The sequence below is a fragment of the Quercus robur genome, chromosome 5 (assembly GCF_932294415.1).
Source record: "Quercus robur chromosome 5, dhQueRobu3.1, whole genome shotgun sequence".
Lineage (NCBI taxonomy): Eukaryota > Viridiplantae > Streptophyta > Magnoliopsida > Fagales > Fagaceae > Quercus > Quercus robur.
This window is the reverse complement of record NC_065538.1, coordinates 13139203-13156667: the sequence shown is the minus strand read 5'-3', so window position 1 is coordinate 13156667 and position 17465 is coordinate 13139203. Positions and strand designations below refer to the sequence as shown.

The following is a 17465-nucleotide window of genomic DNA, read 5'->3' as shown; positions in this document are numbered from 1 at the left end:
CTAAAGAGAGTGGAAAAGAGAATCCAAGAAAGTGTTGGGATTTTCACTTTAATGGCATTTTGGTAATTTTGATGATTGGGTAATTGGGTGAGTTGGGGTTTACCCATAATAATTGGGTTGGGTTGGATTTGGGTTAGAAGCAATTAGTTAAATGGGTTTTAATGGGTAAATGAGTTTTATATTCCCAACCCAATTATGCTCACCCCAAACCCACCCATTTGACACCCCTAGTTGGAAGCCATCACATGATCTATCACAGCTGAGATGAATGAGGATTTGCTCAAAGAATTCATCAGGGAAGAGGTAGAAATAGCACTTAAAACACATGGAGCCTCTAAAAACTCCCGGACCGGTTGGTATGCCTCCCTTGTTTTTCCAATCTTTTTGGTCTATGCTGGATGATGAATTGCATTTTCTTTACGGTTTTAATATATATGTCAAATTTTGTGCTATTAAGATATTATTTACTATATGATTTATAAGTTTATATTTTATGCATAATTTTAAACTACAAAAGCATGCAATTTAAACAATTTATTGATGACATAACTATTGATTTTAATTTTTAATTTTTTTTTTAAATATAGAGGATATAAGAAGAAAATATAATCCAACGATTTATTTATCAAAATTCACTTTTAATAAAAAAAAAAAAATTATAGAGGGTTGTAGCCTTAAGCTATAATTAATTTTGTAACTAAATTTTTTACTTAGGTTCATGCTAACGAGTGCCCTTAGTCTTAGGGTATTGGTTAACAATCAATTTTAGGAAAATTTTGACATCACTTTTTTGGGAAATGAAAAAAACTGTCAAAACATTAATTATATATATTTTTTTCTATAAAAACTTTCTTTAAATGGATTATTAACTAAAACCCTAAAGACATTCGTTAACATTTCTCTTTTACTTATTGTAATCAGAGCATCACTCAAAGCACACTAAATAAATAAAAAATTGCAGATAGAAACATTATTTTTCTCACTCGAAAGCAAATTTTCATTACTTAGAAATCAAAAAAACCACGACACCATGCATGGTCACGTAATCAAAGCACCAGGCAATTTTCATATATAAAATATATATATATAAAAAATCAAACCACTAGTCAATCTAGATTCTAGACACTTTTTTGTCATCAACCGAGCACGTCAGCACCAAACACTACAACGAATTAAGGAGGATATGACGTCACTGATACTTATGCAAGAAATTGCACGTGCAAGTAATGTTGTGAGGAGGCAATAGAGATTCATTGGCAACTTGCATGTGCCTATTAATCAATAAAATCATGCGTGGACATCCAATAGAGATTCAGTGGCAAGACAACAGAAATACAAAAAATTTCAACCGTATCTCAGATATTGTGTTTTGGTTATATCTTTCTCTCATAAATTTTCCTCTGCACAGTGTCATATATCCATGCATGTGTGCTATAATTTGCATCTACAGTTTGCTGTAACAGGTCAGGCCATTGTTGTTGTGCAAGATATGCCCAACAATTTAATGCAGTTATTAGGAAAAAAATGATTTGGCTCTAAAACATACTCTTCTGACTCATATAAGATCTTGATGTAACTTGGGGGAAATATTGCTTCACAGTAACTGTGTTAAAGTTGTACATATCTAATCAATTGCATTACCTTCTCAGTTTTGCATGTTACAGTTTTATCTAGGACAAAATTGGTTTCTGCCCTTTTCGGACAAAATAAATAGCATTCTACCACATTTCTCAAACTAATTAGGGAAATGACCCTTTTTTGGAAATCAACTTTCTCAAAATCGAGTTAAGTCCTATAGTGACGTTTTTAAGAACCTATAGTGATGTTTTTAAGGACCTATAGTGGCATTTTTTAACTTAAGCTCCATGAAATCGAGTTATAGGTAAAAAAATTGCATGTAACTTAATTTCATAGAAATCAAGTTACAAAACGCCACTATAGGTCATTAAAACGTCACTATATATTCCTTAAAACGCCACTATAGGGCTCAAGAATTTTTTTTTTTTAAACTCGATTTTGAGAAAATCGAGTTTCAAAAGAGGGGCATTTCCCTAATTAGTTTGGGAAATGGGGTAAAATGTTATTTATTTTTCTCAAAAAAGGCAAAGGTCAATTTTGTCCGTTTTATCTATATTAATTAATATGCGTTAAATATATATTAAATTATAAAATAAAATTTATGTATTAGTAGGTTCGGTGCGGTGTGGTTTTTGCATCTTCATTGCAATTGGTGGAACAGTGACCACATTTTATATTTGGTTTTGATTAGTTTAGGTGCCATCAGAACGGTTATTTGTACAAGCTTAGTTCTAACTTATAACGAATAACTGAAACTGCATAAGGAGTTTTTGCAACTGACCCAAAATTTAGGGGCTGCTTTTGCATTTAGGTCTTTTACTAATTGATAATTGGGTCATGTTAATGGGTGTACTAAGGACAATTGTTAATAAACCATTTTAGGAAAGTTTTTACACCACTTTCATTGGAAATATGAAAAGCTATCAAAAGAAAAAAAAATTGCTTTTTTTTTTTCATAAAAAGTTTCTAAAAATATTTCCTAAATCAATACCCTTAGAACATTCGTTAACTTTTCTTTTTATAATTTATGATAGTTTTAGTTTAATCTTCTTGTAGGTAGATTTGTCAAGTCATTTTCGCATAGGTATTTCTAATTTTGAGTTACGCATCATAAAATATTCACGCAATATATTAGAATATGGTGGGTCATTTTAGATTTGGAATTCACAAAAAATTAAATTCTTGTGGAAGAAATGATTGATAATCTATAGGTTGTGGAAGCTACAATATCATTAATTAAATGGGCATAATTTTTAATGGCAATGAGTTTTGTAACTCAATTAGTTAGCATTTCCTAGTATTTTTAATAGAGACATCTATGGTTCAAATCCTCAGTTCCTAATTATTAAAATATAAAAAATAAAATTGAAAAGGACAGAATTTTATGACATGGTAGATTAAAATTTTAGTGTTGTTGGATTTTGTGGATATAAAGTGCAGTTTTCAAAATATGAATGAATTTTCTTTCCAGAAAATTTCAAGTGGAATCATATTTCCCATGTATAATGCTTGAAATTCCAGCATGTACTCGTTTAAACTGTATCACATGAAATAATGAGGAAAATAAAAATAAAATCTGTTTTTCATTTTCAGACATCCTTTGCATGGCTTTTATATTGTAATCCAAAAGAACTCACATAAAATAACAATGATTTTACCGAAAGGTAAAAAAGATCCAACAAGTGGGTAAGTAATTTTTTTTTTGGGTAAAAAAACAAGTGAGTAAGTTTGGGTAAATCGGAGGAAAGATTCTTTTCTCAAGAAAATACTTACGGAAATAATTACATGCACATATTTGATTCATATTATTTTAATGCATTCTCATCAATAATAATGATTTTCATGTATTTTAAGATTAGGTGTATTAACTGCGCGTAAAATTATGGTTAATTTAAGCTTATGTCTTGATTTTTTTTATGTGTCATTTTGGAATTAAATTCATTATTATTTCTTTATTTTCGTCAATTTTTATTTTTGTGTTAATGTTAACTGATGATCGTGTACCTACATTAATTCATTGCAACTTGTTTTTATTGTGCTTCTTTTTAATTAATTGTGAGATATATGGATGGTTGAACTTGTTTATATTAGATAGCCATTGCACATTAAGAAATTTGTTTAAAGACCGGACATAGTGAATGCCTAACACTTTCACGTTCTATAATTTAGCCTCTGAACATAGTTTTCATCAGGATGTGAATTTAGTCTTATCCCTATAATTAGTAATCTTCTTCATTAGATTGTAATTATATAAGAAAATAAGTTTTGTATTTTATTTCTTTTAGCTTTTACTTTGGACACAAAGACATGTAAATTTATTTCTATTTAAACCATTCATGTGATATTTCATGTATTAATACGATTTTTAGTGTTTTCTTAATTTTTTTTTGTAAATTAAAGGGTCTTAAAGCATATTAGGAGACCGAAGTGTTAGCAATGAAGGCTGGGTTGAGTTTTGAATACGACACTGGCTTTCGTTATGTAGTTGTGGTGGTGTGGAATTAATGTGAATGATGTGTGCTGGTCCAGCTTTGGTCATCTATGTAGTGGAAAGTGATGGCAAACTTTTTTTTTTTTTTGATGGGAAATACTCAAAACTTTTATTCTAAACGTTGTAACGAAGATACATCTTTTGCACACCCATGTGTTGTCAGAACTAGACCGGCTTAGCTTCTCATTAGCTGAAAGATAATCCTCCAATAATTTTAGGGAGTTTCTCATAATTACAGGCCTAGGACGCCTCTTTCCTCCATGCCGAACCTCGTTCCGGCTCTTCCAAATACCCTAACAAATCATGACCCACCTCTCCAGCAGCCCCATACTGCACCTCCTAACAAATCCGATGTCTACTAAAAGTGTCCAAGAAACTCCATGACTCTTGAACGTTGAAAGGTAGAGAAAGCTTGCAAGAACTCCATACCTCTGTACCATGGTTACAAAAATAGAGCAAGTGCTGGTTGTTTCTACATGCCTACCACAGTCTTTGCATATATTGTTCGCCGTGATCTTTCTACAAAAGAGAGTCTTTAGTGGCCAAGATACCATTACAGGCCTTCCAAGCAAAATGCTTGATTCTGTTTGGCAGGTTCATACTCCACACCCGATGCCATACTTCGTGCAATTTTGTCGGGTTAGAGCAACTGGCGTTACCACCCCCTGCCTCTATTTCCCGAGCCAGCCTATATGCCCTCCTCACGGTAAATCTACCTTTCTTTTCTTTAGCCCAAACCATTCTATCAATAGAAACTGATTCACTTATGGAGGTACTTAGAATCGCCTTTACATCCTGGGGTAAGAAGAGCCCCCTAACTAGCTCTATGTCCCACTCCTTGCCCCCATCTTTTAGTAAGTCACTAACCATTTTAATTTGGTTCCTAAGCCGTTCAGGTGAGACCACCCTATAAGTGCACCGGGAAATGAGCCACTGATCTTGCCAAACACGTATGCGACAACCATTACCAACCTGCCATCTCAAACTGCGTTTTACCAGGTGTTGGGCTGCCATGATGCTCCTCCAAGCAAAGGAAGCTTTCTTACCTACCTCAGCCTCTACGAATTCCCCATTAGGGAAATATTTAGCCTTATAGACCCGAGAAAAAAGGGAAGAGGAATTAGTTTGAAGTTGCCAACCCTATTTAGCTAAAAGGGCAAGATTGAAGGATTTCAAGTCTCTAAAGCCCAACCCCCCTTCTTCCTTTGGGTGGCACATTCTTCCTTCCAACCCACTAGCCTGGATGCTAGTTTTTGTTTCAGCTGAGCAAATGTGTTCTTCTTTGACTTACCAAACAACGAAGGTAGTCCTAGATAGGATTCATGAGGTTTGATAACCTGGGCACCAAACATGGATTTGATGGCTTCCTATATGCGTGTGGGGGTATTGCGACTAAAGAAGAGGGCCGTCTTGTTTCAATTTAATTGCTGACCCAAAGAGGACTCATAGACTTGCAAAATTCTTTGTACTTCAGCCCCCTCCTTCTCTGTTGCTTTACAAAATATCAAACTATCATTTGCAAAGAAAAAGTGTGAAATTCTTGGCCCCTTAGCTGAGGCAGCCACTCCTTTCAGTTCCTTCCTCACTGAAGCCTTGTGCAACAAAGCCGACAAACCTTCAGCACAAAGTAGGAAGAGATATGGGGAGAGTGGATCTCCTTGTCGAAAGCCTCAGGTTGGAGTGATCAATTCGCAAGGTTAGCCATTAAGTCTAATAGCATATGTAACAGAGGACACACAGGCCATTACAATACGAATCCACCACTCATGAAACACCAACTTCTCCATTATTTTTTGTAAACACCCCCACTCCACCCGATCATAAGCCTTACTCATGTCTAGCTTCAATGCCATCTCTCCATCCTTGCCTTTTGTCTTCCTATGAATATGGTTCATTAATTCATGGGCCACAAGAACATTATCTGTGATGAGCCTTTCACATACTATATCCTTCAACACAACCCTCATTCGGTTAGCTACTACCTTAGAAGCAAGCTTGTATGCCACATTACACAAACTTATAGGCCTATAGTTTGTGACTTTAGAGGGGTTTTTTATCTTAGGAATGAGCACAATGTGGGCTTCATGAAACTTAGGGGGAGCAACACCATGATTTAGAAAGTCTACTATAGTTTGTATGACAACAGAATTTACAGTAAGCCAATAATGTTGAAAAAACAATGGAGGCATACCATTAGAACCTGGCACCTTTAGTGGGTGCATCTGCTTAAGGGCTTTCTCAACCTCGACACCCCTAAAATCCTACAATAAGACCTCATTCATTCTGTTAGTAACTTTAGGGTGTATAGCATCCAACAATTCTTCACTAACTGTTGGGCATGAGGTAGTAAAAAGCTCTTGGACATACTTTACAAGAATATGACCCATGATATCTTCCTCATCCTGCCAATTACCATTATAGTCCAAAAGCCGAGTAATGGTATTCCATTGATGCCTTTTTGAGGCTTTCTCATGGAAGAAAGAGGTATTGCTATCCCCTGACTTAAGCTAGCAATTCCTTAACCATTGCTTCCACATCTCTTCCTTTGCCGAAGGCAGCTTGTTAAGCTCCCTCTTTGTGTCATGAATCTCTTCCATGTTGGCCTCACCCTCGGTAAGCACTCCAGCCATTGAAGCTTCTTTGAAAGTGAAGCTATTTTTCGTCCTGCATGGCCAAAGTTTGTCCTGTTCCAGCTTTGTAGAGAGGAACTACACTCATCCATGCACTGCCCAAATTGATTTTGCCCTTCTAGAATTCGGCCTCTCTCCCAGGCCTCCTTTAGTACTCCATCACATTCTTCCTCCTTAATCCACATAGCCTCAAACCTAAACAACCGCTGCCTTTTTTTATTCCTACTTTTAGGTGGGAAAGCTTTAAGAATCAGCATGTTGTGGTCTGAAGGGCAAGTGGCCACATTGTATAGTCTTACCCCAGGAAACAAAGAAGCCCAGTTTGTGGAGACCAAAGCCCGGTCTATTCTCTCCCGGACCCACCCACGTGCCCCTAACTGCCTACTCCAAGTGAATTTTGGGTCTACGAAGCTTATGTCTCTAAGTTTGCTTTTGTTGATAGTTGAAGAGAATGCCCTTATTTGCCATTCAGGTCTCTTACCCCCTCCTACCTTTTCTCCCCTATGACTTATCTCATTGAAATCTCCCATGCAAACCTAAGGAAGCTCACTCCTAGTGCTCAAGTTCACTAACAGCGACCAAGACTCCACTCGTTTGCTGGTTTCAGGGTGGCCATAAAATCTGGCAAAACGCCATTTCCTTTCCAGTTCATCCTCCGCAATAATCACATCTATGTGTCTAGGAAAGAATGTTTGCACCTCCACTAATAGTGAATCCTTCCATAACAAGGCCAAACCCCCACTCCGACGAACACTAGGAATTATCATGCCTTGGCTTTTTTCCAACTTATGCTTGATCTCAGCCATTTCCTCCACATTAAACTTGGCTTTCATAAGGAACACCAAGGTGGGATCTTCCTCCAAAACTGATTTTTGAGAGTGCCAACTATCTGAGGGTTTCCAAGCCCTCTATAGTTCCAACATATAACACTTATTGTTCTTGGCGAGGCTGCATTGTAGCCGCCGCCGATCCCATTTGTGTTGCCAACAATTTGCCAAAAGCAACAACTTCCTCTTCTAACTTGGGTCTCTTCCTAGCCTCAGCATTCTCCAAAACTTCTTCAAGGGGAGCACGTGTCTTACGTTTTAGACCCACCTCTACCTCCTCCATCTCCATTTGGGTTATCTCCTCCAAGGCGTTCACCTTCTGCAAGTTGGACGTTCAACTCCCCACGTTTTCTTTCCTAAGCTTGCATGCATGTGCATGAGGCTTTTTTCGGTTTGGGCTCTTGGCTTTTTTAATAAATCCTCTTTCATTTGCACTTGGCATCTTAGGCTCAACTTGGAATAATTGTACCTCCTGCACTTGGTCGAGTGAGTCTTTTGTTTTAGCAAGCCCAGCATTAGCTTCTATATGGCCCAATACAACTTGTGGCCCACTTGAAGGTAGCCCAACATCCAGTCCAAGCGTTGACTCGTCACTCACCCTATTTTCCTTTCGGTTCGCTGACACCTTCTTCTCCGATTCTAGTATCCGTGCCTTAGGAACCTTCTGCATGTTACATCCATGTCAGCTTTACCTAAAATCTTGGCATCAAGCTCTCTCAACTGCTCCTCGAAATCAGGTTTTTCTTTTTCCCCGACCAACTTTTCCTTGATTTTCTCGCTTTCCAGTATCATGCTTTCCACGTTAGCCCTATCCTTGTTAATCTCCACGACTCCATGGAGCTGTCGACGCACAATGGAGGCTTCCATTTGCTTACCGGGCTGCCTATCGCATTCCGCTAGCTCCACCCCCATCTACCCAAGACTTGCTCTCTCCTCTGTTAGCTGCCCTATCACCATATGTGATTTTTGTAATCGATTTAGGGTCACTCACAGCCAAGGACCATATTGCTTGTCCTATGAGTTTATCGGATCTACCTTGCAAATCCATTCTATGCAATCCTTCTCATCATGGTCAAGTTTGCCACACAAGTAGCAAAATACAGGTAGGCATTCATACTTGAACTCAACCCACCATGAGTCCGAGCCTCCCATGCGCACCAACCTTCCTCGGATTAACGGTTGCGAGATGTCCATTGTTACTCTAATCCTCAGATAACATCCCAGATTCAACCCTTTATCCCCTACATCCACCTTCTCGACCTTGCCCAAAATTCCTCCAATACTTAAACCCGCTTCCCTTGTCTGGCTTAGAGTTGGTAAGCCATGAATTTGAACCCAAAAGGCAGTTTCGTGAAAAGTTAGAGATGAGACTGACTCGCCCACCTCTAGCTTGTGCAACAAGAGAATGTACTTATCAAAGGACCACAACCCTTACAAGAGGACCCTATCCAAATCTTCCTTTGCCTGAAACAAAAATAAAACTCTATTCTCTCCTATATCGCTTACCTCAAAGTCTCTCTTAGTTCTCCACACTAATCGTAATGCCTACCCTATAATTACTAAGTTCACTCTTCGCTTGGTGCAGAACTTCCCAACTGGCACCAAGCCTTGGTCTACCCCTAGAAGGGCTAGATCAACTTCGCTTCTTTCCCTCTCCAAGAGTTCAAGGTTCGCGCACTTGGTTGTGATTGCGTCCATTCGTGCTAAGTCTCTAATTTCCATAGACAGAGCGGAGAAAGAGATTGCATAAAGGCAAAGAAGTTTCACTCCTAGGTTTCGCCGAAACCTAGAGAGAAAACAAAATAAAAGTGATGGCAAACTTTAGGTGCTCTCTATGTGAAGACGTTCTGCGCATAACGAAAGTTTGGACTTTCTTTCCAATGTGTAAACCGCGTTACGCGCATAATGATGTGTGCTGGTCCAGCTTTAGGTGCTCTTTATGTGAAGATGTGCGTATTTTGTAGGTTGCTAGAGGAAGCTATTTAGTGCCCGTCTGTATTTGTGATCATTGTTCTTTTGCTCTTTTGTATCGTATTTTGTAGATTGCTAGAGGAAGCTTTTTAGTGCCCATCCTTATTTGTATTATTATTATTACTAGTCGCTAACCAATGTGATGCACGGGAAAGCTATTGACTATAGAAAAAGTTCAACAATGAGTAAATAATTTAAATTTATCTCATCATAGTCATAAGAATAGTTTTAGGACCATATTATTTTACAACTTTTTGCCACAACTTTGACGTGGTAGTGGTAGAATGTTGTTTATGCACGAAAAATTATTTATAATAAAATCTAAGAAATTTAGAAATAGAAAATTGGGTTAATAATATGCATATTATAGACATTTTGCTAGTTAGTATTTTAAAAAAAAAAAATGAAGAAATATTTAGTTCTATGCTTTTCTCAATCCTATTTAGTCGTAGTAATAACAATATAGAAAATTCAAATATGAAACAATATTAAAATTATAACACCTAATTCCATTATCTTTTATGTTGAATCCAAACAGATAATCAATCAACCAAAAATCATAGCTTTAATTACGAAAACAAAAAATCACATGAACCCAAATAAAAAGCATTTAAGGTAAAGAATTAAGATCAACCTACTAAGACGCAAATAACAAAAATCGCAAGACTTAAAACTTCCAAATTTATGGAATCCCCAAATTCTACTTCAAAACCAAATAAAACCCTTCAAATTCAACAAATTTATATATAACATATCAAATAAAAATTTATCCCTAGGATGGAAGACATAGGTTGTAGCTTTGATTTTTCTTCAAAAAAATAGAGATGCTTCATATGCCATATACAATATAAAATAATTAGTAGAAATTTCAACCCAAAAACCAAACCCATGAAAACAATGTCAATATAAATATGAAGATTAACCCAAAAACTCAAAAGAAAATCAATTCTAAACATAACAGAAGAATAAGATAGAAAGAAAAACTCAGGCACATACGAAAGCAAATAAAAAATTCGACATAAAAGATAAAATTTATTAATAACAATATAAACAAATATCCACATATGTTGAATTGAAATTCATTAATAATAACAATATAAACAAATTTGACATAAATTTCATTAATTAAAGAAGCAATCACCTTTCATCTTGATGGAAGGACCTTATTTTCTGGTTGGAAGATAGTTTGAAGATTTGGAATGTCACTGTCATGTAGTTTAATGAAATTGTAGGTATACTCATGGGAGTCGTTAATTAATTTGTTATGATGCTGTTGATACGGGATGGTCAACACTTGGTGACCAATGCATTAATGACGGAAAAATCCTAGCTTGCTCATACTATTGCAATTCAATTGGAGTTTGGGTAGCAGATGTATCGGTGCTTTTTGATCAGGACCAAACGGCACCTTAACCTTCACAACTCCACATTGCAGATATATCAGCATGGTTCTTAAATCAAATAGAAGACCAGTTCGGTTAGGGAGATCCATCTCACATTGCAAACAACCATACCCACAGTGGTAGACTTGGCTTGGCAATAGGTTGAGGGGCTGTAGTGGCACTGTTAAGAATTTGGAGTTTGGACTGAGGGTTTGTTTTCTCCATCTGGTTTATATGGTTGGGTTGTTGAAGGGTACTTAGGGTTTGTTTTCTCCGTCTAATTTATATATATATAATAATGATGAGTTTGAGTTTAAGTTGGACTTGTTAGAGAGATGGAGTTTCACTCCTTGTTAAGTTTGGACTAAACAAAAATAATTTTATTTAAAAAAATGATAATGATTTATTTTTTAAATATTATGTTGACATGGAAAATTGTGAGAGTTTCAGAGGTTTCGGTTATATATATATTACTAGTCGCTAACCCGTGCGATGCACAGGAAATGTATTGAGTACAATATATAATTTAATCTTTGTTTATTTTACTACAACAACAAAATTGAATTTGTAAAATAAAATCATATAGCTAAAACATTTGTTAACAGCTATACGTTTCAGACATTTATTAAACTATATTATTATTATTATTATTATTATCAACTTAACAGTATTTTAATATATGATACCAACATGCTTCAAGAAAATGTATAACACTGAAAACAATTTCGAAAACAAACTCAACTAAACAGTTTGATGAATAAATATATTACAATCTATAATATAAGCCAAGAAATAAAATTTGAAACCAATATGAACAAAATCCACCTCAAACAAAACCATTTCGATCATTAAGAATATAACTCACTAAAGTCATGAAAAACACAAGATTCATTACCAAAAAAAAAAAAAAAAAAAAGTATCTTTAGTCTTTATAGATTTTGCCTAAGTACCCAGATACAATGACACATATTCACACAAAAATTATTAAAGAAAGAATCAAAGAACATACACAACATGTACATACACTATGAAAGTAAAAATAAGAAAAACAAAAGAGACGTAAACACGGACAATTAAAGAAAAAATATAGGAAAAAAAAGGTTAGGAATAGAAAAAATAATCCATGGATATTCATTGAAATCTTCTAGATAATTTCTGATAATAGAAAAAATAAAACCCAAAAGTTAAGATGTTAAAACTTCCAAAAGGTCAAAATTTTTTTTTTTTTTTTTAAATCAAAAGATTCAAAGTTTTAAAAGTATTGAAATAATACAATATATATATATATATATATATATATATATATATATATATATATAATTACGCAATAGAGAAATATAATAGAAAGAAGGGAATCCATGATTATAGCTTTTCTACTATTGAAATTGGCCAGACAATTAAATGTATTGCAAAAAATGAACTTAAAAATTCATATGTAAACCAAACAATTAGAACATTTTGAGCCAAGGATTTATTAAAAAAAAAACAAAAATTACGTGACTACACAATGGAGAAATATAATAAAAAAAAAAAAAAAAAATGTCTACACAGCATAGAAATATTAGAGAAATATGAGTTACCTTTTAAATGTTAAAATTCAAAATATTAAAACTTTTAAAAGGTTAAAAAAATTTGAATATTTAATTAAAAGATTCAAGCTCAGCAATTAAATAAACAAAACAACAATTGACAAACTTATAAGGAAAAACAACAAATCTATAATTTTTATTGAACAAATCAAATAACCCTAACCTTGATGCATTGACCGAAGAAGGAGAGGAGTCCAATACATAAGTGGAATATGTGAATTGTGAAGCATGAGCCGCCCTCAAAAAAAATCTTGAAGAAAAATAAGTTTTAAGAAGAAAATTGTGTTTTGGGGCTTAGGTTTTCTACGCAAGCAACTATTAAATAGGAGAGAGTAGAGGCGGTGGGAGAGTGTCCTTATTTGGCTAGAAGTCTAATTTGCATTGGAAAAAGAAAACAGTGATGAGGTGAAATATTTAATTTAATTTAAATATTGTATTTAAATATTGTGCTGATGTGGAAAATTGTGGGAGCTTCAAAAGCTTCGGTTTTATATATATATATATATATATATAGATTATTATTATTATTATTATTAGATAGGATCTTTTGTATTATTGAAACTTTGTTTTGGTGACCCAATTTTTTTTTCTCAATCTCTAATAATCACGGGTTTTAAACATAACGGGAGTGGATGGGAATGAAACTTCGAATAAAATATATATGATATTCTTTACAAATTTATTCCATGCTATTTATTTGGTCCGTTCCCAACAAGCTAGGTACTCACTTACACACGAAGAAAAAAAAAATGAGGTAAAATTGTGGTGCAACTTATAATGCTCTGGAAAAGAAATGAGCATATTTAAAAATTGTGCTTTATGTAGCAATTTACATGATATTTTGGAGGTAAGTCCAAAAATAGAATGAGCTTAATTGTCTAAAGTTCATTTATCCCAAAAAAAAAGCAAGGTTTTCAAATCCAGACTGTTCATTGAACCGTAAAAAAGAGAGGTTCAAGGTTTTTGAAATTGAACCGAGGTTGAACTAGGGTCGAACTGTGATGACGTCATAATTAATTTAATAATTATTTTAAATATATATAAAAACATTAAATTAATTAAAAAATAGAAAAATTAACTAAAATAGTCTAATTCATTTAAAGATTTATCTTTCAAATATTTTTTATATCATAACTTTCAAGACAAATAAGAAATGTCAAATCCTTAGCAAACATAAATATGAATTACTCAATCAATCCATAAAAGTACAAAGTAAAAATGCATAAACAAGCCTCCAAGTTATAGTACACAACTACACATTGTTTCTTACAAAAATACATGAAACTTACAAACTCCATGTAACACACTGTGTCTTACAAAAAGACATAGAAATTATCTCTAAAATACAAAATAGAACTTCAAAGTTCAAACATAATTATTATGATCATAAATCATCAATGTCATGAAAGTTATCATGCTTATCATCATTCCCTGGAAATCCAGGAGGAGGGCCAATAGGTTGTCCAAATGTTCCCAAATCAATTCCTTTAACCTCACTGCTATCATCTACAGATTCTACACACAAGTTTGAACAAAATAAAAAGAAAAATCATTATAATGTTTACAAGAGTTTGAAAAAAATAAAAGAAAAATCACTATAGGTTATCAAATTGTTTTCATATAAACTAACCTTCAATATTAGAAGAAGGCTTTGCACTTGCTGGATATGCACCCTCTTCATAAATTGCATTCTCCAACTCTTCATAATTAAGATATGGGTCTTCCTCTTCCACAAATACCCAAAAATTAGTTATGTCAATACTTGCAAAATCAATGGGGTCAAAAATAAACTTTTTGTTGTAAAGCCTGCATCATAAAATGCCATGCTCATTATTAGAATTTGAACATAATTAGTAACTAACAATTACATTATATAAATGACTTCTTAAAAATTAATATAATGCCAAGATATAGCATTTAGTTACCTATGTCTCAATCGCAAGTTATGATGAACAAACACAAGATCATTGAGCCTTTAATGCTCCAATCTATTTCTCCTCTTAGAATGTATTTGGTCAAATAAACTCCAACAACGCTCACATCTAGAAGAGGCGGAAGTTTGGCAAAGGATTCTAATTGCCAATTTTTGCAAGTTTGGAGCATCAGCACCCCACAACTTCCACCGTTCATCTGATTTTCATAACACAATGTAATCTAATATTAATCAACATAAACAAACAAACTTTCAATTGAATAATCACTTCAGTTATTCTAACTATAGTGACAAAACTAACTTTCAACATGAAAAAAAAAACTAAGATTTGTTTATAGTATTAAAATAAACTAATTACTTCTCACCTGGATGAGTGGTCTTGCTTGTTGACAATGCAAGATCTCTATCTAAGCTCTCAATACGGTCTCGAAAATATTGGGTTTTCTTAATTACCTTTTCTTTGTTACCATCATATTTTCTCCCAATGTAGTCCAAAATAGCTATATTTACTGCTGCTTTCCGACAAAAATTCTCCTCATCATATTGAAAAACGGGATTTAACCAATATGCAGCAGCATAAAGATCTTTATGCAAATGTTTGTCCAAACTTTTTTTTTTTATAATTCAGGTGTATGGCTTGTACAAGTGCTTCTTCATTTGGAAGATCTTCTTGATTCCCAACCGTGCTCTATGCATGCCCTCATACATATATCCTATTGCAGGCCTTTGATCAGAATCAATAATCTGTAACAAACGAATGAGTGGCGATGAAATCTTGACAAGAACATTAATATCATCCCAAAAAGAATTATCCAAAATGATAGAAACTGCTTCTTTTGCCTTTGACTCTCTTACCAATCTATTGTCCACAAAGAACTTGCTAGTCACTAAGGCTTGCAAGTCATGCTTATGCACATGAATGCTTCCAAATGAAAGGAAAGTAGTAGCAAATCTTGTTGCTCCCAGACGTACAATATCTGACCAACCAGGTCTATTCCTCAACCAAGCAATCAAAGCCACATGATTATAAATAAAAACTGTAAGTTTGGATGCACGTTTTTTTAGTCTATCCACATGAGGCATGTCTCTCATATCCTGTAACACAAGATTTAGGCAATGTGCTGCACAAGGAGACCAACTAATAGTTTTATACTTTTCACACAACGATTTACTAGCAGATACATAATTGGAAGCATTATCAGTAACCATGTGAACTATGTTTTTTGGACCAACCCATGTAACTACTTCATCAAACAATTTAAACAAATTTCTGGTACTTTTCACAATCTCTGAGGCATCAATTGATTTTACAAATACCATTCCCCTAGGACAATAAACAAGGAAATTAATCAATGACCTATGTCTAGTATCTGTCCAACCATCAGCCATAAGTGTACATCCAACTTTTGCCCAATGCCTACATTATGACTCAACCAACAACTAAACCTCTTTCTTTTGATCCCTTAACAAAGAGACCCATACAGCATGATAAGATGGACCTTTGTAACCAAGACCAGTAGCAGCTACAACATCAATCATCCTTTGGTAGTACACTGAATTCACTACATTAAAAGGAATGCAATTGTCATACATCCACCTTGCAATAGTCATATCAGCTTGCCTCACCTTTTCTTTGCTTTGGAATACACTTTTAAGACCAGGTTGAGCTCCTGGAGTAGTTCTTGGAGCAAAGTAATTATCCACTGGCTTTGTACCATTTCTTTTACCTAAAACAGGTTTTTTAGGCAACCCACTACTAAATACTTCTTGAACATCTTCATCTTCTTGCATATCACTATTTGTGGAAGGGGCACTAAACATTTCTTCTTGACGTTGTTTCTCATCTTTTTTCTTCAACTCAAACTCCTTCAAATATTCCAACATTTGGTATCTCACATCATGAGAAACCTTTTTACACGATCCAATATCACCTTTTATCCTCACAAGGTGTCGTTTCATCCTATTAATACCCCCTATCTTTATATGTTTGCCTACAATATGTTGGGAAATTTAAACCCTGGTTGATAGAATTAACAAGTTTTAAACCCAAGTTGTTAATTAGATTTATTATAAATAAAACTTGTTAAAACAAACAAACATCAATATCATGTCAAAATCATGCAGAGGAAAAAATAAATAAGACAAGATATGATGATCCAGGAAAACCAATGAAACAAACTAGTTTCATAGTAAAAAACCTAGGGGGAAACCTTCCTGAAAAGTAATTCACTATAGTAAAGAGAAGTTTTAGATCTAGTACAAAACCTTTGTTTCTAGACTCTACAATCCCCGTAGATGAACTCACAGCAGAAACCTTCTACCACTTCAGAACCTTTGAACTCTTTAATATATGAACGCCATCCTTTTTAATGCACGGATCCCAGTACGTGACTAATCAATGATGCACGGCTCCCAGTACGTGACTAACACACCAACTAGAAGAAGATGTTGACTGTAAAGTGCTTCACTTCATCAAAAATGAAGATCAAGAAGCATTTGGTTACAAAACCCCAAGGCACAAAGACGTAGTAACTTCTTTCAGAGAGAATAAGGCATCTGTCACCTTTTGCATATGTTCTCCTTGTATTCTCTTATGTGATTGCCTCTAAAATAAGCCTTATATATGTCTAGGGTTGTGAGAAAAGAAACCTTACATATACATGTCAGCATGGGACGAAAATCAGATTTAGAAATTTGAATTTCTTAATTCTCGATCGATCAAGGAGGTGTCAAGCAAGTGTTGAAGGGACAGAAATTTGCTCGATTGATCGACCTAGCTATTGAGAGGTGTTGAGATTGTGATAAGAAGCAACTGAAGAGCTCGACAGATAAGCCAAGTGTAGAGAGGTGTCGAGCAGCTATCGAGCTTTAAAATTCAGCACTTTCTCACTTAATTCTTGGACAGACTTGCATGGATTTAACACTTGAAATTGAAATAAGGTTTCTTGAAGTATTAAACACATCCTAAATCTACCAAAATACAAGTAAAGTGCGTTTTGTCAAAGGATTAGCCAATTACATAAAATAGTGATATATGTTCCTAACAAGTGAATCACATATGTCC

The 17465-nt window shown here is 34.5% G+C and overlaps 1 protein-coding gene across 1 annotated transcript; it reads right to left on the bottom strand.

Moving 5' to 3' along the window:
• Positions 1-13852: 13852 nt before the first annotated feature.
• On the bottom strand, positions 13853-15790 carry LOC126727824 (uncharacterized). The gene is made up of 3 exons (XM_050433733.1): positions 15045-15790; positions 14099-14274; positions 13853-13983 (listed from the first exon to the last, which is right to left on the bottom strand). Exons 1-3 carry the CDS (start codon positions 15788-15790, stop codon positions 13853-13855), a joined length of 1053 nt encoding a protein of 350 aa, XP_050289690.1.
• Positions 15791-17465: the final 1675 nt, after the last annotated feature.